The following is a 22707-nucleotide window of genomic DNA, read 5'->3' as shown; positions in this document are numbered from 1 at the left end:
ACGGCCTGATTCTTCTGAATTCGGCAGCTCGATAGATGATTTCTAGCTGGGCAGATGAAGGCTGATCTCGCCGGAGAAATGAGATACGATTTCATTACGGTGGTCGGAGCTGAATTGAGATCAAGTTACGTAGGAGAGCGCGATAAAAAGAGGCGGATGGTGCGATTTTCCTGTAGATCTTACATAACTCGCGGGGTCCGGCCCGTATGATATTCATATAGCGCCTGATTAATGCAACATCATGTCTAAGTTAGCATCATTTGAGCAAACTTATTCAAAGTTCCTCCATTGATGGATCGGTGAGAAAGTAACACTTCGTTGCACTAAAATGCGCCGCCTAATGGGACCACCTTCTCATTAATGTCAATAATTTGTTAACTGCCTCGGCACTAGTGTGACTCGTGAGGTATGTGGGTATGAAGTGATGATATGATATCATGCATTCTTCACCGACCAACGTGGCTACAGGACATAAAACGCCCGCTGATTCACAGCGATTGCCGCTCACGGACATTTTACATGCACTAACTTCAGAATAACGGCATCCGTAATTTAGCTGCGAGCATCAGCGGCTGTTTGACCGGATTAGCATAAAACGACGGCCTAACCTAACCGCATCCAGGTTACAAGCTAGACCGCAGACCTGCACCCAAGCGATCGCTGTGAATGCTTGTTGACCAGGTGGCCAAGAGACGCGCTTGCGGCTTTCATGGCGCACTGTGCGGTGCAGCGGCGCGGCGGCGATTGTGGCGCACTGTGAGGCGATTGTGACGCAGGTGGCGTGCGTCACGCGCCGCAAGGAAGAAGCTGTGAAGCGGAGCGGCCGACATAGAACGGGCCCGTTTTTATCCTGCCAGCCTCGGTCGACTCGGTGTGGCGGTGGCGGTGGCCGCGATGGAGCGGTGGCGATGGTGGTGGCCGCGATGGAGCGGTGGCGATGGTGGTGGCGGTGGCCGCGATGGAGCGGTGGCGGTGGAGCGGTGGTGACGGTGGTGCAGTCGCGTTGACGGTGGCAGCGGCGGTGCAAAGTTGGCCGATCATGATATCATCCCTGACACTGTCATGCACAAAGCACTTCCTTCACAGTGAACAATGTCTGTTTGGGGGATTGTAGATTTTTCTTGGCTGTACGACAGCGACTTAATCCTGCCATCCATGGCCAAATGACGACTTGAAGTTGTGGGAAGATTGCAGCGATACTGAGAAGCTTATTTGCGACCGCAGTCACAAATGGTGTCTACCTGCCTCACCACTTAGACTAAACATTATTTCTACACAGCACACATCACATATTAGCATAATCTTCAATAGTTTGATAGAAGCACGGCTAGTCCAAACTGCTCGTTCAAGAGCCATTTAACAATCGTAGTGAAAACCGGACATTGTAATCCGCACTTTTAGTTGCTTGCAGATCCGTGCACATTTTTCTCCGTCGACCGCTGTTCCGGGCCGCTGTGACACAGGGACTGTGCAGGCTTTCCCCGTGCTCCGGGTGTGTTGTGTGACTATCGGCACTGCTGTGTCGTCAGCGTGTGTGTTATCCAGGCGGTCCGAAGGCCGTGACTGATGACGTGTAACCCGTCACGCCGCGTGCGGTGGGAGTGGGTGAGCCGCTGTTGACACGATGAGCTGGTGGGTGACGGGCGGGGCCGCTCTGGGGCGGCGCGATGGGTGTTTGTTGAGTGGTGACGCAGAACCGCCGATTGTGTCTTGTCAACTAACTACATAGGCGTCTGTGGTTCTTAAGTACCCTTCCGTGGGCTGGTCCTCTGACTGACTCCCCGCTCCCCTTGTGTTGCAGCGTGGAGCTGACGATCTACGATGAAGGAGGGGGCGCCGGCCGAGCCTAGGTCCGTCCAGAGGTCCTCCGAGACGGGCTCCGGCGCCGCGCCCGCCGCCAGCCTCGCCAAACAGCAGTCACAGCAGCAGCAGCAGCAGCAGCAGCAGCAGCAGCAGTCGGCCACCAACTTCGAGTACGACGACGGAGAGTGGGACGTCGGCATCGGCGACCTCATCATCGACCTCGACGCCGACATTGAGAAGAACAACGACGCGGCGCGCTCGTCTACCTCGTCGGCCGATCCGAGGATGGGCGTCCGTCAGCAGCACAGCAGCTCCATGGAGAAGGGACTCAAGATGAAGATCAAACGCACCTCCAAGCCGGGACGCTCCTCGGAGGCCAAACACGAGATAGTGCAGGTGGATAATAAGGCGGGCGCTGCCGCCGCCGCTGCCGCTGCTGCCGCGGGGGCGGGAGCGGCGGCGGCGGCGGGCGCGGCGGCTCCCTCGGGGGTCGCCGCCGGTGACGCCGCCGATTCCCAGTCGGCCAAGGCAGCGGCCAAGGCGGCCGGGAAGCGTGCTGTGCACAAGAAGGAACGCCGGGATAAGGAGCCGGCCGGCGCGGTCAAGACGGAACGCCGCGAGAACGGCGTCGGCGCCGGCGACGAGGACGGCGCGGCGGCCGGCGGACCCGACTCGCCGGGCGCGGCGCCGTCACCGCCGGCCAAACGCCCCAAGACGGATGCTCCCACTCAGGTATGTGAACTGCGCGCGCAGCCGGCCGCGCGGCCCCGCTTTTTGTGTGCCCGCTGTGCTTTGTATGCAGGCGTGAGCTGAGCCGGTTCGGTGGGTCTGAGCGCGACTCACCGACTCACTGAGCCGACTGAGCCGCGCTCAGTACCACATCAGCAGACGCCCGCCGGCGCGCGGCGCCGACAGCTGGGCTCTAACTTTGTTCTGATTGTTGTGTTAGTGGTGCCGTTATTGGCGTAGGCCGTGCTGTTTCCGGTGCCTGGTTGTGCCTGTAATTGGTAATAATCAGGGCTGTCTCATCCCTATCTCCGTAACGTGTCGTGTGCGACCAATGACGTCACGGCATTGCGGCGTTCTGATTGGGCGGCAGCTCTGAATCGCCCGACTGGTGGTCCCCGCTCGACAAGCGCACGTGCGCCGACTAGACATTTGTAGTGGCATTGACGGCAGAAAAAGTGAGGTAATGCAGAGCTCTGAATATACTTGAATAGAGTCTAAGCCGTTAGTAATACGTAAAAACGTCAGATAGGTTTCTTGTTCGACTTGATTTGAGCTTTTATGTGATATAACTTTTACCTTAGTGTCGAGGTTGGCAGCTATGTGGGAGAGCCCTAAAGTTGGGTCATTTTCCATAGGATTGCATTACAGCCGTCCGACCCTTCGTACCTGTGACGTCACGGAAATCGCTGCTTCGGCCTAATGAGCATACCTTCTATATAGGGCCTTGGTAATAATAGAGCGGTCAGGTTTGTTCCATTTGCTCGCATGCCGGCCGACCGGTTCGAGTCAGCGGTCGCCATGCCAACCGACACCCGAGATCTGATACGGCTGTCGACGTCTATTTGTGGAGCGCGCCCGCCCCGCGGGGAAGCACTGCCTTTGACAGCGGGCCCGCACTTTGATCGGTGGTGGGGCGCTGCAAATAGATATACTGGACGGCGCCGCATTGATTCCACTCAGGCCACTATTTGTCACGACACGACATGTTTGCTGCACGTCGTGTGCTGGATCATGGATGGTACACTTCCGATCGTTTTTCAACTCTGCACTGGGTTGGACCGTTTGTCTGTTTCAATATGTTGCCATTTCCTTTTTCCGTGTTGTGTAAGAACTCGAAATGAGTTGTCTTTAGCCGAGCCGAAGCTAAGCTATGCTCATTCGCCGGGAAACGCCGCAGAATATTACCCGGCGTCGGTAACGTCGGTGTCGACAGCGCGGCGAATATGACGCATCGGCCCCGTCGACCGAGCGGAGAGCGCCATTTGTTAGCCTTGACCTCGGCTGAGGAGGGGTTGGAGAGGGCAGAATGTCTGGTAACCACTCTGAGCCGTTCCCGGCGGCTGGTTTTCCAGCGTGACGGACGGATCAGCGTCCGTCGGGCCGGGTGTCTGTTGTAATGGCCGCGACTTGGCCAGCAGCGGCGCCCGGTTCCGGCGCCGCTGTTGATTCTGGGACGGAATTCGGTCGGTGGATGTCAGGGGTGGCGCGCGGCTGGTATTCCTCCGTCACGCGGATGGCCAGCTATTTGTGAAGATGGTCATCAGTTAGAGCGGCGTCGGCTGCTAAAAACAAACACACTCGTCTGGCGGCTGGCAGAGAGCCGCCCGTGTCTGCTGACGGCCGGTCTGGCGGGCCGGGTCGGGCCGAGTCGGGTCGGCGCGCCATCACGGGTCGTTTGTTGTACCGGCCCGTGCCCCGCCCTGAGTGTCTTGGTGACGGGCCCTGGCCGCCGGCCGCCCGCTGGGAGGGTAGCTGGCACCGGCCGAGTTGTGTAATGCCTGTTTACGGCCTGGTTTACAAACCCGCTGACGGCGGGCGGGGGCGGCGTGTCGGACAGCTGGCGGCCGCCGCCCACCCGCGCCGCCCGCGACCTCTGGCGACCTGCCAGTGACCCCTGCTGACCCCTGCTGACCCCGGGCGACCCGGCGCCGTGAAGAGACGGGTATGGAGCGCAGTCACTCGGTCAATAGTGGAACTTGGGACCGTTTGCGGAGAATTAGTTCGCCGGGTTTAACGGGCCTCTAACCGGTGACCGGCTGCCTTATTTGAATGTATTAGCAAAAATACAGCTTTTGCGAAAAGGTTACCTTTATTATTGTCAAGTTGCAACCTTCCTTGCCTATTTTACCGGGAGTTAAATCTCTTCGCAGTAAATAAGAACCTACTGTTTTGGCATAATACCTATTAAAATTGAAATTTAAACGTTGAACGTCCTAACCTCTTACCTACTCATTGTTTATTTTGCATTATGTTGTGCATTCCTTGTCGGATTAAATGAAAAAAATGTGCTGTCTAATCAGTTTCACTCCACCGCGTTGTCAGATACGCCTTCCGTGATAGTAAAGCACAGCTTGTCGCTTTCGTTGTGTAATTAGTACAACAGATGGATGAACACGATGGTATCGGTTTCAGGCAAGTGAAAAAAATCCACCGCTGTTGTCATGTGGGAATTAACTGGTCGTCGGACGGCCACTCGTGGGCCGCCTACCTGACACCTGTCACTTTGTGACGTCATCGGATCGCTATCAGCTGACGGCGGCAGCTGGCCGCGTGTCGGCTGTGTCAGCTGTGTCAGCTGACACGGGGCCGAACGGGCCGGCACCGCCCACCAGCGGGCATTGGCCGCTACCGTGATCCAATCAGCATTGTGTTGAGAAAAGGCATGAATAATTTCGAGAAATTAGCTGTGCCGATACGCTCAACAGCTCAAAGATGTAAATTTTGAACATAGGAAATGTAAATATCCGTAAATGTATCACTATCATGACAAATTCAGCACTTGTTAGTTTTCTGATGTTCATTCGAGTTACCTGAGTGGCACACTGGCCTTCATTCCCTACATCCTCAGAGCATTTTCCTTGCTGCATCATTTATGGAATTGCATAGGTACTCGAGATTACATAATGGGTCATAAATAATGGAGGCACATGCCCGCTTTGTTCAGCGGGTTTGGTTTAACTGGGGTCACTGGGTCCGCTGGCCGACTGGCTGGCCGCTGTCTGTTGAAGCAGCCCACTGTTGAAAATGTGAAACTGCTCCTGAATTATCTCCAGCTACCACTGGAAAGCACTCATGACAAATAACCACGATCAGATGTCTTTAGTTGTAGCGAGTCCACCTCCTCCTCATTAGTTGCATTTCCTGTCAGCTGGTTTTATAATTATACGTACCACAATGCCTCAAATCATGATTTACCATAATCTAAGATGATGATTAGCATTCATGAGTAATTTTTATCCAATGGTCGGACCATTTCTTTTATTATTCTGGGCTTCCTCGGCTTTATGACTGATCTCGGCTGTCACCCGCCTCTGTCTCTGTCTCTGTCTCTACCGCCGTCCGCTGCTGATAGGCTCTGAGCACTCACTGTCACCACCTACCCTCCATGGCGCGGAGATAGTGCGCCGTTTTTGTGCTCGTTGGCTGTCAGCGCGCCAGAGGTGGCGCGCCGCGCCGGCAGTCAGCTGACGGAGCGGCGCGCTGAGGGGGGAGGGGGGGGGGGCTGGCAGCGCCCGCCCCGTCCCGGCCCGCCCCCGCCGGGCCGACTGCCGACATCTCATCCCACACGTGAAGCCGGCGCTCGCGGCGACGCCATTTCATTATCTGGGCGGGCCGATAGCGCTGCCTTCGGCTTAATTTGGAGCGCGGCTCGGCGGAAAGCTTTACGCCCAAATAATCGTGCCGAATCTGCCATCCTCTCTTCAAATAGGCTTCGAGTCTTTTTATGTTTCTTTTTTTTTTAATGCGTTATTTTTGCTCTGCACATATTTTATGACATACATACCTACATATCTCGCTCCTTCTCTTTCTCGCTGCCTATTTCTCGTTCTTCATCTTTGTCCCATATCTTTCCTCCCACCTCTAGCTTCCTCCCCCGTTTCCCTCCCGCTCCTGCACCCTGTCTCCCCTGCTCGCTCCTCCGTCCCGCCTGGTTTAGGTACCGCGTCACCCGGTGGGTGGCCGGCCGGTGTCGTGACCTTTTGACCGACGCCAGCCGCCGACCGCATTATTACCTGTGCTGCGACCCGCCGACCGACGCCGTCGCTAGTTCCCACATCATTCACAGCTTCCCAGAAAATACGGCGATGATAATACGGTAGCATCAAGACGTTGTGTGTGGTTTACCGAGTGCCACTGGTGGCAGACTTATTAAAATTATTAATGGAGGTGGAATTGTGCAGTCATGGTCTCACCACTAATTTGTTCAACCGTTTGTTGGCACTGGCATGCCGCCATTTATGAGACCGACATTATCATTCCTCTGACTCTGACATTCCTTTGTCATATCCACGCGAGCGCTTTCCTACCGGTCAGCATTCGCACGGCAGTTTTTTGTGGCACTGCTTTCACCGCGCGACGAGCCGGCGCGGTCGGCCGTTCCGTACAAATGCCGGCGATGACGGCCGTCTGGCCTGCCAGCCCGGCGCGTGCCTCCCCTCCCCTGCCCTGCCCGCCGAGCGCCGCCCCTCCCCCTCCCCAGCGGCGGCGGTCGGTGGGCCTTTGTCGTCAGCTGGTGGGTGTCGGCTTCCTTTGTTGGAGCGCCACTCTCGCTCGAGTCGGAAGTCGACGGCTGTCGTTCCGGTGACGTGAATGTGGAGAGGTGTCGGAGGCGTGAATCCACTAGAGCACGATTACGAGAGCATTATGTCGTCTTGAAATGGTAATCAATAACCGAAGGCGATTTATATTCATACTTCTCAGAAGTGTAACTTGCAGCTATCCAAACAATCGATTGGGTCGTTGCCTCCTGTTTTTGCGCGCCGCTCCGAGAAGCCTGCTGCTGGTCCCTGCGCGATCAAAACATTTCGAACATGCTTCTGGTCGGGCTCTGCTGTCGCAGGAGGCTCATATAAACCTGACAATTCCGAGGAACGCTATTGCGTTGCTCGCCTTATCCTCTCATCATCCTGGGACCGCGGTGGGTGCTGCCCCGTCCCCCTCCCCCCCCCCCCCCACCGATATCCGTCGTGAGAACTCTGTTACGGTGTCGCCGGTACGGTGTCGCCGGTCTGCACGGCTGTCGTTCACGGGGCGGTCACGGTGGCTGCTCCGGACTGCCCCGCTCGGGCTGACGCGGACCGGCCAGGCCGTCTGCTCCGTGTGGGTGTTGGCACTGCTTCGCCAGCTGGATGGTTGATGGCCTGCCAAAGGCGTGGCTCACACCCGCGGACCAGACGAGTTACACATGTAGCTACATTGAGGTATTATGCAAAGCTGCCAGTCGGCTGAACACTGCCCTGTGTTTCCTGCATTGTGTTGTGGCTAATGTTTGCGCTAATGCCGTGTGTCGGGCCATGAGAGCTGAAACAGCCTGTCCTCAGCAGCACCCTGTGTGAATTATGCATACGGAGCGTGGTATCGGGGTGTGTCGCTCCTCAGAAGGCAGCGTTACTGCCGTCCGACACGACTGGGTGTAGCGGCCGTCCATTCACGGTGCAGCACAGGCCTGTTTATGAGTCACCGCGTCATATTAACCACCGCTATTGATGGTATCGATCGGCGGAATGCTGCTCGTAAACCGTTTCTCTTTATCAGTTGTTGAACGTTTCTGCAGATGGTTTTCCTCCCCGGTATGTTCAGTATCTACCTTGATACCTTCCAACCCTTCCCCGCATTCCAGAATCCGGCTTGTTTCTTCCCTGGGTTATCGGTTATCAGAATCGTCTCTCTCCGTCCCGTCCGTCCCGTGCGGCACTCCCAGCCCGCCGGAGGGAGGGGAGGGGAGGGAGGGGGGACCGGCCGCCGCCGCGCGCCGTCCGTCAGCTAATTGAGGGCCGCCGGGCCGCTCCACGGCGCGGTGGCTTTGATGGCCCGCCGCCCGCGGTCGGCTCCAGTTAATAGCCAATAACTGTTGGCTCCTGCCCACTACTGCGGCATTAGCATAGGGCTGTGGTGCGGATCATAGGCCGGCAGCGGCGCGATACAAGGCTACCGCCGCTCGGTGCAGTGTGCACTGTGCATGGTGCCTGTGCACGGGGCGGCGCTGGTCAGTCCGTGGTGCACACTGGGCAGTCTGCGGGCGGGGCACAGCCGGTGAATAGCACCCCTTTGGGCTGCAGCGGTGGCCCACGGCTGGTGCCATTATATGCGGCCGATACGGTACGGACACCCCGTCACGTACCCTGAGGTAATGACCCCGGCAGGGCGGGAATAATGGATGGCGACGGCCGCCGTCCGCCGCCCGCCGCCTGCCGTCCGCACACGGTCGCTGCTATTCTTGTCACCGACCGGCGACCACCGCGACCGGTGAGCGGCGAGCGGTCGTTCTCGGGGGACACGCGACGCGATTGGACCGGGGTGATAGCGACCGACGACGGCCACCGAACAGTTTGGCGAGCTGGCGAGGGAGCTGGATGAGCTATAGGAGACGAAAGATGTCCGTGATATCAGTCACACTAATGGCAGGAATGGACATTGCCCTCCATGACAATGGTACACGTGACACGTCAACGAAAGACATAGATGACACGAATGACATGTTCGACATTGATTGCGGTGAGTGTTCGTTGAAGCCAAACGATAAGAGGTAAAAAGGCTTTTCTCACAGATGCAGTAATCACACTAGTCCGCGTGCCTTCGCCACTCGCCACTGGCGGCGAGTCCGGACTCCGGATTTGGCTCCCGATGTGGCCTTCGCCGGCAACGAGCCGTTTCCTGGCGATTTTGTGGGCCTTTTTATAATGCGGCGGCGAACGTCGGCGATTTTACGACCGGCCTGTTACGGCTCGGTCGTTTGCGGGCGGCCTTTCCCTTTCAGGCCGTAAAGCCGCACCGTTCCGGAGATACATGAGAGACGGCCGCGGATGAGCATTCCTGTCCGAAGTATTCCCGGTCGGCGCGTCATCGGCGCTGCTCGGCGCCGCGGCGGCTCGTCTGGCGGCGTCTCTGCGGGAAGGAGACGGGAAGAGGACCGCTGGGTGGTCCACCGGCGTCAGAGCGCTAATCCCGCGTCAGGAACGGTGCACGCTGATGGGGCGATAACAGGCCGGCCGACCTCTGCGAGATCCCTGAGATTGCGGGGAACGGGTGTAAAAAGCTCAGCGCCGGGCGGAATTAAGATTAAACAGATGTAACTCAGTCAGGAGGCCAGGTTATGTAATGTGTCATAACTGTCGGGCACAGCGGTGAACATCTGTATCAAGGACCGATGCAAGTTGAGGTCATGTAAGATTCAAAGTTCATGTTGAAGCATTCACTTATGCATGTGGTAATGCGGATCATAACAAGTTGTAGTGGATGAATACCCTGGTTGATAAAAGGTAGGCGATCAAATGAGTCGTTTGGCTTTGCTAATTACCTAATTGTTAAACGCTGCTTTTCCTCAGCCAGTCAAGGTTCCCGCTTCCCAATAAGGCGTGAATTCGGATCCGCTTCGTAAAACAAATTGAACGCCGTTTTGCGGTGGCGCGCGATAAACACGAGTGACATTGGCCTCTGACTGATAGCTGACCAGCTGGAAGAAGAGCACCAGACTAATGTGCTTTGAGCCCCTACCCAGCCTCCTCTGCAATGGGCTTCAATTTAGTTTAGCGGTGCACCTGTCAGCGTCATCCATTTGGGTTTACCGGCACTCCGCCTGCAAAACACGCCTTATTTTCCTGGGCTTCGACAGATCACGCAATGTTTTGGCCCGACGCCGGGGGCCGGCTGCTTAACATGCAAGCCCGTTCAACTTCCGCGAGCAAATGTTCAACAAGCTGCGCATCTTGATTGATGTCTGATGTAATCAGGACGGTTAAACTCCTAGCCATCATCATTATCGTTATAATCAGCTCATGCAGAACATCGATTGTCACTAATCTTGTTTGTTTAATGCTTTCTACAACGCTCACTTCCTAATTCAGATGTAATGTTGACCGTGTATCGGGTAACTTTCCTGATCTGTTTGAACTACTGCGCCAAAGTTTAACCATTTCTGGTCACTGAGTCTGTCTTTTTATTTGCTCTTATAACCATCTGATTTTCTCGGGGGACCTAACCAGTGAGTCTAACCTACTGCACCGTTTTCTAGTCGAGCCTGTAATTTAATTAGACGGCGGGGCAATCGAGCGCCGTCCGTAAAGGAGCTAAATGTGGCTCAGAACTTGCCACACGATTTCGCAAAGTGGCGCTGTGACCAGCCGGTTGTGGTCCGGTCCGGGGCTCCCCGTGGGCCTGGGAACAGTTCACAGCAGCTGGGCACAGCTGCGGTTTTAGGCTGAGGACCTCGACCCTTCAGTTCCCCCGCCGGACCCTGACCGCTGCCAGTGGCTTGCTCAGCCAGTCCGCGCTCTGACTGACGCGGGGCGGCCTCTGTGCGTCATCTGGCCCGGCATACTGATATGAGCGACGGCCTTTATGACGTTAGTCTCTGGGCTCTCATAAATATCAATGCGGCCCGGATCGGCCTGTCACCGGTAATGGTGCCGTGTTCCGCGCTGCTGGCAGCCGCCGGAGCTCGACAGATGCGCCCCATCCTCCGGCTATCTCCTCTGCACGGCGACCCGTCGGCCGGCACCGCCCCGGTAATTGTACCCCGTCCGGCCCTCTGCAGCGGGTCATCAGCACAGCGCACCGGACTGCAGCGGCGCCATCCGACCACGGCCGCCGTCAGTTGGAAATGTCAGGACCTTTCACAATGGGTCATCAGTTGGAGCCGCCGCAGATGCTCAATGCGCCATGCTCGGTCGTGCAGGCTGCTCAAGCAGGCATTCAATACTCGTCATATGTGGTATCATGAATGTTTATTTGGTCATGTTCCGTAAATGATAGGTTGTTTTATCAAGCTAGCTGGCAGCTCCAAGTTGCGCTGCCCACCTCTGCCGCTTCTCCCCCTCAGCTCGTTCACAGCTGTCGGTTGTGTGGCCCGACTGGGGACCACTCTGAGACTGTTCGGAGCCGTGTGGGGCTGACTGGGGCCGCCGCTCAGTCGGGGGATGCCGCTGCCTGGCTCGGGGGGCGCCGGCCGCCGCGGCGGCGCTCACCGATCGATGGGGTGCGGCCCGGCCCGAGCGGCGCGCTGACGGCGCCCCTCCGGTCGACCGGACAGAACAGGGACACTGACCCCGCCGTCCGCCCGCCCGCGCCCCGGGGTCCGGGGACCGCCGCGCCGGTCAGGTGACGGCAGCGGACCGGCTGTCATAGGACGCCCGGTAGCCAGCGCCAGGCGGCACGGCAGGAGGGATTACGACTTCCGTGAGCTGCCGGTGGCGTGCCGCCGTCTGCAGGGAGTTTCCGATATGTTCTGCTGGAGCTCGTGAACTCGGGAGTTACGACTTACGAGTCATGAAAGCGGCTCGGGCGATAAGCCGTCCGCGGCCCAGGCTGGCCGGCGTGTCGTGTCTTTTCGCCATCAGCCCGAGTCGGCCGTTCGTGACGAGATTTCTCCGGGGCTGTCACCGACGATCGGTCTAAGGTCGGCCTTATGTTTACCCTGTTCCTGCTTTAAATGGACACTTGCCGGCTATATTGGGTACCTCAGGCTTTATGGCCGTGACGTGCTGCGCCACGCCAGGCCGTCCCATGTCATTGCATGTTATGCCGTACTATCCCGTGGCATTTCGAGCCCGGCCGTTCCTTTTACCATGCCGTTGCATTCCGGCCCGGCCGTCTTTTGCCGTGCCTTTCACCACCATGCCTTGCCGTGCTATTCCATAATACCGTGTCGTGCTGTCTCCCGTCATCCCATCTCTGCCGTTTCGCTGCCCTCCCTGCCATCCTCATTCCATTCCATCGCCGCCCGCGCCACGCCATGCCGCGATGCACCGTCTCCAGCTGGGAGTGCAGGCTGCAGACTGCAGGATGTTCGTATTGCACCGTAGCGTGTCCGACTGTATACCGTCATCTGCTCTGCTGCCGTGTTGAACCGTGGCGTGTTTCGGCCGGACGTGTTGTGGCCCGGCGTGGCGTGCCCTGTCTTCGTTGAGCGCCGCTCTCGGTGGTGGCGTGGTGCCTTAATTGCTCCGCTAATGAGGGCGGTGCCTCGGGCAAGAGGCGGCCGGGTTATTGGCGGTAGATGTGACAGCCGAGTTGATGGAGAATGAGCCGATCGTATCGGCTTTAATAAATTACGTCGGCCGGCCGGCCGGTCGTTTTTCGGCCCGGTGCCATTGCTGTCAGTGGCGGGCGGTGAACGGTAGACTTCTGAGAACCATTGACGGGGTCCGCGCCGGCCGGTGTATTATGCTCATTGTCCGAGCGGGCGGTATTCTGCGGGCCGCCTGGACAGAGACATTAGCGCTCATCGTCTATGGCTGATTTGAATTTTCCGATCTATTTGCCGGCGCCGGTGGGGTATCACGGCGGTGGTGAGTTAATTATTTAGCGGGCCGGGGCGGACGGCGCGGCGTTGGGCGGACGCCGCGGGCCCATCGATCCCTGCTGGTTCGGGAGGTCGGCAGTCTGTGGGACGGGTCCGCCCGCGCGGGCATGGCGAACATCTGCCGTGGAACTGGGCCCGACGCGGTCAGGGAAGGAAGCGGGACGACGTGTGTATTATCTGGCTGACTGGAGACAGATGATAATCTGTTTGCTCAGTTGTTAAATCTTAATTAGCTGATGCTGCTGACATGTTTGATTGTCGCTTGATCAATTGGTTGTTCCTGAAGAAGTGTGGGGTTCGGTCTTTTGTTTGTCTCCCACAACAACAAAAAAACATTTACTTATTACTTTTTGCTCTTGCTTATTTCTGGTGACGGCATAGTTGTCAGCACGCTTGCTGATCAGCACTAGCTGCTTGTCCGATTTTTCGCTACGTTCAATTCTTTGACATTCGTTCGTTCAGTCGTTCGTTTGGCCGTCTTTCTATTCGGAGCTGACAGTGCAGTGTAGGAGTCTCTCGCTCTGACAGCGGCAGAAGCGGTTACGAGCTGAGCACAGCAGCTGCTGTGGAACGAGCGGCCGCCCACCGTGCAACCAACACGGCTAGATCCTCTGTCATGGACCGAACGTTCGTGTCCCCGCCATGGACCGAACGGCTGAAACCCCACCATCTGCCGCCGGCCCGCCCGCCTCTCATCAATATGTATAAGGTGCCCGGAGCGCGCGGCTCATATTGAATTTGACACGTGTAGGGCGGGCGGCGCGCGTGTGTGTGCGTGCGCCGGGCGCGTGTTGCGCCGGCCCTGTGCGCTGGTGCGTGGGCGCGCGTGTGGTGGCTGATGGTTTTGATGAGTTGGAGTGGTTGTTTAGGCACGGTCGGTGGCGGGAGCGAGTGCGAGCTGCCCGGCCAGCTGCCCGGCCTGCTGGTCCTCTCGGCTGCCCGGTCGGCTGACAGATGGACTGGGGTTTGTTGAGAGAAACCGCCGCCGAGCTGGCCCGGCCGGTCCGTGCACTGACACGTGCTGATACCGGACGGCAGCACCAGACACGCTGGTGCTCCCACTTCCTGCGGCTATTTCTGGATCGCTCTGCTCCATGGTCCGTCGTCCTGCTGATAACGTGTGTGTCGTCTTTTCCGTGTCTGTCTCGGTGGTTCTGGATCGGCTGCAGACATCCGATCGTCTCCACCCTCCTTGTTTTACCGGTGCCAGCAAGTTCCATTCACGCACCCATCTCCTCCATTTTCCTGTGTCAGTGCCCGTTATCTCTCTGTGCCGTGTCGTCCCGACACGTCCCGTCACTGCCGACCCCCTTGTGACGTCACTGCGCTCCGCCAGCCGGCCCCCTGTGACGTCACGGCGGCGTCCCTCCGTGTCGGACCGGACGTCGGTCGGCAGTGCGGACCATTGAGCCGTGCCAGACCAAATCTCCTCCGCGGCCGAGCTGTCCGCCCCTCTCTCCATCTCTCCGCGCTCTGTCCTCGTGACGTCCAGCGGAGTCGGGCCGAAACGAGCGACGGAGTTTGCGAAACGGCACGGTCTACTGTCCGCTACTGGGCGATTGGAGATTTTGGTCAGAGCTGCCAAGGCCGTGGCTGCCGCCCGTGGCGAGCCGAGTCGCGGAGAGGAGAGAGTGAGAGAGAGGTAGATGAGACTTCAGAGCGAGGGACAGAGAGATGAGTGATTACGGCCCGCTGAGGGTGGTGCACCGAGGCAGATCGGAGCTCTGCGCTGATGTGATTATCCAGCATCCCAGAAACAACAGATGTTCATCCTTCAATGATCAGTCACGCGAGTCGAAGAGAAAAAGTGGTGAAATCGATGAAGGAACGCCGAGTGAGTGACAAATCTTGCAGCGGTCTGGCGGCTGCTTGCTGCTGTTGTATTTGTACCGTTGTTGTTGTTTATCGAAGCCAGACGAATTACACCGGAGATGTAAATGATGTCGATCTCTGGCCATCTGCCCCCTCGCCACTCTCCGAGCCTATTCAGCGGACGGGCGTGCCCCCACCCTCCCCTAATCCACCGGAAATGCGCGTGTGACGCGTGAGAGACCACCGTCCTAGTTCCGATCCCGGCCACCAGGCGGCAGCAGCGGACGGCGGGCGGCGCACAGGGCTATCGGTCCATCTGGGAGCTGACGGGACCGGGCGGGCGGGCGGCGCCGGCACCGGCGCGCGGCGCGTCTGTATTTGTTGAGGCCGTCCTGACGTGTCGTCAGACTCTGATGGAGTTTTATGGAAACCGGCCAAACAAGGCCAGCCGAGGACAGCGCTAGACAATGGGACGTGGGCTCACATCAATGGGCTGACTGTTAGAACGCCGTGCTGAGGTAGGGAAGGATTGTGATGAGGCGATAGGCTGGGAAGCGTCTCAGGGACGACTGAACAACAGCTCGGCGGTGGGCCTATATCATTAGACTGGTCACAGTGCAATGTGCAGTGACAGGAATGAGTACCGTGACGTGACACCACAGCGTGATTCGTGACGCCGTAACGTGACACGTGACGCTCGGCTGGGACCGCCGCGATGCAGCGGCGGCGGCAGGCGGAGTGGCGCCTCCTGTCGTGCCGGGTGCTGGGAAGGAGCGGCCGCCGTGCCTATCTCGATCGCCGCTGCATGACCGTGCAGGGAACGGTGGCCACCGCGGCGCGCTGGGAACGTGGCAGGGACGGCCGGCCGCCGCTGGTCTGACGCGCTGGTCGGGGATGGTGGTCTGACGCCGACTGGTCTGATGCGCTGGTCTGTTTTGCTCAGCGACGGTTGGTGGCCACAGCACCGTCTGTTGCTGTCTGAACTTATTGCAGTCCCTCCCAATGGGACCGCGTTAATGACCTCGGCGGCTGCCTGTCCCAGAAACCCTGATTGGTTATTTGGCTCCAGTCCAGCGCCGTTACCGCCACTCGCCAATGAGTACGGAGCCCGTGGTGGTGACGGATCGGCTGTGACCTTTACGCGACTACAAAATGCCTCGATTGATTCTATTTGTCCGTTTCCTCGATCTCGCTATTTTATTCTTAGAAGTGTCGATCGTATTGACTAACCATGCATCGGCAGATGAAATAGCTCAGTGTTTTCTTCCAAATGTAAATTTCAGCACTGTGATCAGCAAATTGCAGAAACAACACGTGATATAAACTTGGTGTCGTGTTTAACCGTCTGCCATTTTGTCAGCCGATCATAAACCGCGATTTATAAGACGATCTTTATGATGGTGACCTGTACCGCTGTCCGCCATCTGTGCTGTGACATTTGCCGGGACCTTTTCCGTGATGTACGCTGTGACTGACCTGTGACCCATGTGACCCGACCTGTGACCTGTATGACCTCTGTGTTACAGAGCGTGTCGGACATGTGTGTCGGCACAGACGGCCTGGTGAGCCGCGGAACACTGCTCGAGCCGGACAGCCTGGGGCCCTGCGAGCCGGGCACCACGGTCAACCTGGAGGGCATCGTGTGGCAGGAGACCCAGGGAGGTCAGTACCGCGCGACAGCTGCCACAGTGACGTCATCAGTTGTGACGGCTGACGTCAGAGGGGTGCGCCGTACCGCCTCCGGGCCTCAAGGGAGTCTGCTATCATTTGATGGGCCGTCACAACTCATAAAGATGTGTTTGGCGCAATGCTTCAATGTAGGAATGCGATGTGTTTACTGGCGATATCTTTCGGACAAGGTATGACAACAGTCCTATCGTAATTGCTCACTGATAGCACTATCGGCGCCGTCCAAAGTTAGACGTTAAGCGTTGTCAATCAACCCGAGTCCGAAGGTCGTTCTCACTGGCTTTAGCGGCGTTTTGGCTGGAGATTTCTCCCAGCAGTGTCCAGCTGGTGACGATCCAATCAACTTTCCCAAGGTCAATCGGCGGCGAACTCCCTGTGCGCTTTTTATGTTAGGTAATATCGGCAGCGGAGCGGAACAAAAAACCGGACACTGATACGCCCATATTCAGTCCTCTGTTTGGCAATGACGTTTTTATGAGATCATCACGGCAATAAGCCGTACTGTCGCCTGGATAAGTTATTGATTGATCGTTCTCGGTACCCGGCGAGACACATGGCTGAAATGAAAAGTCTTTCGGTTGAATAATTCCCGTGTCGTCGTTTGGCCGGTAGCCGCCGGTGACCGGCTACTGTCTAGTGTCTGAGCGGAGCCGTCACTCCCACGGTGAACGCCGCCAGCTGGCCTTTCCCACGGCGCCGCGAGGCTCCCGTGGCAGCCGGCAAACGGGACACCCAGCGCCATCTGTGGAGAGCTCGGCGAACTAACTGCCCCGCCCGTGATCAGCTGATCCGCCCGGACTGGGCCTGGCTGGCGACTGTGGCTTTGGGTGCCTGCTGCGGAGACTTGCCGAGGTGTTGACTGTGGAGCGAGAGACGAGACCATATATGGCAGGAAGCGCTTTTCTAGCTGGACGACAGGACACTGCTCTGCGACGCATTGGGGCCGATGTTTTTTCCTTTTAGTTTTGTTACATATGTTGATCAATCAGCTCAAAAGCTCAGTCAGTAGGTACCTACCTACCTAATGCTCAATGAGGATTGATTAGGTGCTGTTATATTTCACTTGTCATGTGTGATCATGAAATTTGCCCTCGATGCTCTTGCTCATTGATGACTCACCATTGTTAACGAAACTGAATATCATCAAACACATACACTACCAAGTCGGAAGTCCCAGGACCGAATTGGCGGCCTTATGCTATGTGGTAATGGGACGTGCGGTACAGCCTATCTGCAGGCGTAAGACACTAACGCCATCTATGGAGAGCTACGGAAGAATATCGATGTGTTGCGGAACAGCATACATTCAGGCGTCAGTACTACCGCCATCTATTGTCAATGAATGTAGTTATCTGGTCCGGCACATCGTTTGGTCTTGCATGTGGTGTCTTGTTGCGCTGTCGGGACTTTCCTGTTTCTTTCAGCTGAGGGTTTAGTTGCGCCGGTGTTACAAAAGCATGTCTGCTAAAAATGTAGTGTCAGTGCGCTTTACAACAGTCGCTCTCTGAAACGGTTGTGATCGGGAGCCGTCACCAATTCAAAACTAGGTCCAATCAACACGAGACCATCAAACGGTCACGGGTTTCACGAGTGTCTGTTGGGTCTCACCACCATTGAAATGGAACGTAAAATAGTCTCATGTCATATGGGCCAACATAACCCATTCCATTGAATTCAAGGTTTAAATAAAAAGGGAAATAAAATACCTTCAAACTACACGACGCCAAAGGAGCTTACCCATATCCTTTATAAAATATTCGAACGCCTCAGGTCGTCACGCTAGCATAGTACTGCAGGCTAGCTCGACATTGAAGGAGCTCGGCGACGCCGCTATTTGAGAACATCAGTCATCGAGACAATGATCCGGATGATTCAGTTTGTAAGGAAGCTTATCGATCGTAGCGTTGACATTCATGGTCCCACTAAGCTAGCGTCTTTACGAGGTGACTGATACCCGTTTTCATGACCTTTTTTCTCTACCATTCCTCAGGGGAAAACATTCATCCCACGTTTCCAGCCCAGACCTCGCCGTTCGCCCTGTCCTGCTGTGCGCTCCCACCCCCCGCTATGTGGAGTGTCCGAGTGCCGGACCCGACTGACGGTGTTTCATCTCTTACTTTCAGGTGTTCTGGTAGTGAATGTCACCTGGCGGGGGAAGACGTACGTCGGTACCCTTCTCGACTACACCCGGCACCACGACTGGGCGCCGCCCAGGTACGGTAACCTACGTAACCTACGTAACTTTGTGTGTGACGGCGGCTTGTTTGAGGGAATGTATGGGATATTGATAATGATCGGACGCGGGAATCGGATACCCTCATGATTCAGTTGCGTAATGCGATTTTACGCGCGTGTAAATGAGTTATTCTATGCTGACCGTCGTCACCAAAGTGGATAAGTTGAGCTTTTTTGGCGTTGCAGGTAGGGTTCTTTGAGTATGAGTGCCACTGTCTGACGTCCGGTTTTGTCGCCAGGTTTAACGACTCGCCGACGGCGGAGCTGGAGTCGCGCAGCGGCAAGGGGCGCGGTAAGCGAGGCCGCGGCGCCGCCTCCGCGCCGGAGCCGACCGTGGCCGAGACCAGGGCGTCGGCCCAGTCCAAACTGCGCAGCCAGAGCAAGGGCCGGCGCAGCACGGCCAACTCGGCCGGCGCCAACTTCACCGCCCCGGCCAGCCCGGTCAAACGCAAGGGGCGCGCCGCCGACCGCGAGCCCGCCGCCGCCGACCGGACCCCCAACAAGCGCAGCCGCACCAGCTCAAACACGAGCTTGTCGGAGCCGGCCTCGTCTGCGCCGGGCACCCCGGAGCCGGCGGCGGCCGCGCCACCCTCGCCGGCCCCCACCCCGCCGGCGGCCACCACCCCGGCGCCGCTCATCGAGTGTCCCGAGTCGGGCTGCTCGAAAAAGTACCGACACGTCAACGGACTCAAGTACCACCAGAGTCACGCCCATTCGAACGGCCTCAGCGAGGGCGAGCGTGAGACGGGCGACTCGTCCCCGGAGTCGCCGGCCGCCTCCAAGACGCCGCCTCCTCCGCCGGTGTCGGCGGCCGCCACGGCCCCGACCCAGACGGCGCCGCAGACCCCGCCGGCGGCGCCGCCCTCGCCCGCTCCGGTGACGGCGTCGGCGGCGCCGGCCACGTCACCGGTGACACCGGCCACCCCGGCGCCGGCGGCTCCTCCGGTGGCGGCGTCAGCACCGCCCAACGGCGCCGTGGCCCCCGCCAAGCCGGTGGCGGCCGTGTCGGTAGCGGTGACTCCCCAGTCGCAGCTGACCGGCCTGTCGGCGCCGCCGCCGCCGCCGCCACCGCCGGTCGCCGGAGAGCCGCCGGCCGCCGAGCCGCGGCCCACGCACGCCAAGGTGCAGATCAGCGACAGCAACGGCAACGTCAAGACATCGGGCGTGCTACGCTTCGGGCCGACGGCGGTACCCACGGCGTCGGCGGCGGCCGGGCCGGGCCCGGCGCTGCTGGCGGGCGGCCCGGCGCCGCTGCGCGCGGCCGCCTCCGTGTACCAGCCGGCCGCGCCGCCGCCGGCCCTGGGCGCCGTGTCTCGCCCGTCGGCCGCCGCCGCCGCCGTCACCACCGCGGCGCGCACCGTGCCCGTCATGGCCGCCGTCGACGCCGCCAAGTACAAACCCAAGAGCGTGGCGGCGCGCGTGGCGACACCGGCTCTGCCCGTGGTGACCGTGCCACCGGCGAGTGGAGGCTTTGGTCAGTCGGTGGCCCATCTGAAACCGATCCAGCCGAAACCGACCATACTGGGAGAGACATCTGCCATCAACCCTGCGCTCGAGTCGCTCAGAAAGGACAAGGAGCGACCCAAGAAGCGGCGGAAAGAGAACGGTGCGCGGACGCCCGACGCCAGCCCGCGGCCGGAGGGTGTCGATCCGTCTCGGTTGGCGCCGCGCACCGCTCCTGGAGTAGTGTCCGGCAGTGTAGTGCCGCCGGTAGTGTCCAGCTTGCCGCTGGGCGTCGGCGCCGGTGCAGTGTCGAGTGGGGTGCCGACCGGAGCGGTGGGGCCGGCCGAGCGGCCCTCGCGGGACGGCACCGCCAGCCCCGCCTACAGTGATATCTCCGACGATGGCGCGCCTGTGGACGCCTCGGGCCGACCGGCGCCGGCCGGGATCGCAGCCGCCGACAAAAAGGAGCTGCCCGGCGCGCTGCCGCCGTCGAGTGTCTACTACCGTTCGTTTTTCTCTCCGCCGGGTGTGTACGTTCCGCCGCCGGCCGCCGGTAAGCCGGGTGCTGACGGAGTGGACTCGAAGGAGGGGGCGCGCGGCCCACCGCCGGCCGGCGAGTACGCCGGCGGCCAGCTGTCGTACCTGTCGTACCCGTACCTGCCGGCGGCATACCCGTACCCGGCGATCGACCCAGCCGGCTACCCGCTGCCCATGATGGCCGACCCCAAGTACAAAGCGGCGCTGGCCGGCGAGCGGCCGGCCGTGTCGGTCGGGCCGGGCGGCGCCGGCCCGCCTCCCGCCGAGAGGAGGGATGCTCTGTCGGACGCCGAGTCAGGCAGGACCTCTGCACCGCCGTCTGCGGAGCCGCGCGCGGCGCACACGGGTTCGGCCGCCGGCCGGGACGCCTCGCCGCAGCCGGCGCCGGCACACCGGCCGCCGCTGGGCACTCCGGCGCGCCCCGGCGGTCTGCCGAGCCAGCGCGGCGCGCCCGTAGCCGTGTCAGTGGCGTCCAAACGGCCGCCGCCCACCTCCTCGGCCGGCCCGGCGCCGCCGCCCACCACGGCCGCCGACAAGCGGCCGGCGGACGCGGCGGCGCTGGCGGCGCGCGCGGCCGCCTACGGCTACCCGTTCGGCCTGCCCGGCATGCCGAGCCTGCCGTACGGCCCTGTGCTACTGAACGGCGGCTACCCGGCGCGGTTCCCGGTCAGCTCGGCGGCGGCCGTATCGGCGGCGCCGGAGGACCTCAGCCGCGCCGCCACCACGGCCGCCTCGCGCGCCAGTGAGGTGTCTTCGGCGGCGGTGCGGGGCGCTCCGTACCCGCCGCCGCCGGCGCACCGCCTGCTGGAGGTGCCGGACCGGGCGCGCACCACGGCCAGCGCGGCGCCGGCCTCCTCAGGGGCGGCCGTGCGCGCCGGCTCCCCGGGCAGCCCGCTGTCGGCGCCGCTGAGGCCCGGCCTCGGCTTCCCTCCGCCGGGCGGCTACCACCCGTTCACAGGTGAGAAACGGGGCGGCAGTGCCCATCTCTGGCGAGGGACAAATGACTCTGAGCTGATAGTATGAACCTCCGAAGAATTGCTTAAGTTAGCTGGTCAATCGATCTGAACTTTGCGTCTTGCGGGCATTCCCAAAGTATTCAAACCGTAATTGGGCCATTAAGTCATAGGAACATCTTGTAGGCATTCCGTTTTCAAAGTCATTGGGTTTCCCGGCTGCCCGTGCCCGTGTCTGAGTTATTCAAAGTTCAATAGATGCTGATTCAATTCATCTCTCGTCTTCCGCTTTGTAACGGTTAAGCCTGCCCATCATAGGTACTCACTCGTTTTCCACTGTAATGACTGATGAACTGTTCGTGACGGCTCTCCATGCACTCCTGTGCTCTGTTCTAACTCTGGGCTCTGTCCTTCCCCAGGCGTGCCGGGCGGCGGCCCGAGCCCCAGTTTTGCGCCAATCAAATAGAGGTCCCGTGCGGCCGGCCGGCCGGCTTCAGAAGGCTGTGATATAGTGGTCGGGCCGGCGCCGCGGGGACCGGGCACATATCGACTGCCGCTCGGCCCCCCAGTGTACAAAGACGCCACACTTTGTGACCTCAGAGAGACGAAACTTTGGAGATGACGCCTGCCACCGGATTGTCGAAACTCTGCATTATTGCTGGGTGGTGGAGTGGGGACTGCGGCTGCCGCCGCGCACCAATGCTTTCAACGAGCCCCGCTGTGTGTCGGCCCGACGTGGCAGCAGTTCAGAAGTTGCCCCAATCCTGTGGGAGGTGTTCATCGATTTTGTCTTCACGCGTGTTTTGATTGTTGGCCCCGTTGTGACCAGTGGCGCGGGGGGTTCCGCGGGGACCCGCCTGGTGGCACCGGCTGTTACCGAGCACGCGCGGCCGGAGTCTGTCGGTTGTGCCCCCCCCCCTCCCGCCCCTGTCGGTGGGGGCGGGGCGGACCCCCCTGTCGACGGAGCGGCTGTCGGCCGCGCCTGTGCTGTGGTGCGCTCTTTAGAAAGGCTGTTTCCCGGCTGCCCGTGTTTAGCCGTGCAGGGATGTGCATTATGTGGTGCCGAGTAGGAGATATCATATATCTGTGTGTGCTGGTCGCCAGACCCGGCCGTTTCGTTCGATATTCAGAGACGGCTATTATTGAATAGTGAAAATACAGAGCAACATTAAAACGGATGTTTTGGAGCTGATCGGATCCGGCAGA

At 59.3% G+C, this 22707-nt stretch overlaps 2 protein-coding genes across 2 annotated transcripts; both read left to right on the top strand.

The window, feature by feature from the left end:
• The first annotated feature begins 1821 nt into the window (after window positions 1–1821).
• Window positions 1822–19604, top strand: LOC122388890 (zinc finger protein 609-like). The gene is made up of 6 exons (XM_043380380.1): window positions 1822–2199; window positions 2323–2430; window positions 16171–16306; window positions 18457–18547; window positions 18808–19371; window positions 19595–19604. The coding sequence occupies exons 1-6, from the start codon at window positions 1822–1824 to the stop codon at window positions 19602–19604; spliced, it is 1287 nt and encodes a 428-aa protein (XP_043236315.1).
• A 251-nt stretch (window positions 19605–19855) lies between these two features.
• Window positions 19856–22675, top strand: LOC122388917 (nascent polypeptide-associated complex subunit alpha, muscle-specific form-like). The gene is made up of 2 exons (XM_043380427.1): window positions 19856–21506; window positions 21921–22675. The coding sequence occupies exons 1-2, from the start codon at window positions 19937–19939 to the stop codon at window positions 21965–21967; spliced, it is 1617 nt and encodes a 538-aa protein (XP_043236362.1). The 5' UTR covers window positions 19856–19936; the 3' UTR covers window positions 21968–22675.
• Window positions 22676–22707: the final 32 nt, after the last annotated feature.

The sequence above is a fragment of the Amphibalanus amphitrite genome, unplaced genomic scaffold, assembly GCF_019059575.1.
Source record: "Amphibalanus amphitrite isolate SeventyFive unplaced genomic scaffold, NRLGWU_Aamphi_draft 000338F_arrow, whole genome shotgun sequence".
NCBI lineage: Eukaryota > Metazoa > Arthropoda > Thecostraca > Balanomorpha > Balanidae > Amphibalanus > Amphibalanus amphitrite.
This window is presented reverse-complemented; position numbering and strand designations above follow the sequence as displayed.

What these genes read in the sequence shown, in the direction of transcription:
- LOC122388890 (XM_043380380.1), top strand. Translation starts at nt 1,822, where the DNA reads ATGAAGGAGGGGGCGCCGGCCGAGCCTAGGTCCGTCCAGAGGTCCTCC. An exon ending in CGGAACGCCGCGAGAACGGC is followed by an intron (nt 2,431 to 16,170) that starts GTCGGCGCCGGC and finishes TCTGTGTTACAG; the next exon opens with AGCGTGTCGGACATGTGTGT. An exon ending in CACGACTGGGCGCCGCCCAG is followed by an intron (nt 18,548 to 18,807) that starts GTACGGTAACCT and finishes TTTTGTCGCCAG; the next exon opens with GTTTAACGACTCGCCGACGG.
- LOC122388917 (XM_043380427.1), top strand. Translation starts at nt 19,937, where the DNA reads ATGGCCGCCGTCGACGCCGCCAAGTACAAACCCAAGAGCGTGGCGGCG. An exon ending in CGGCTACCACCCGTTCACAG is followed by an intron (nt 21,507 to 21,920) that starts GTGAGAAACGGG and finishes GTCCTTCCCCAG; the next exon opens with GCGTGCCGGGCGGCGGCCCG.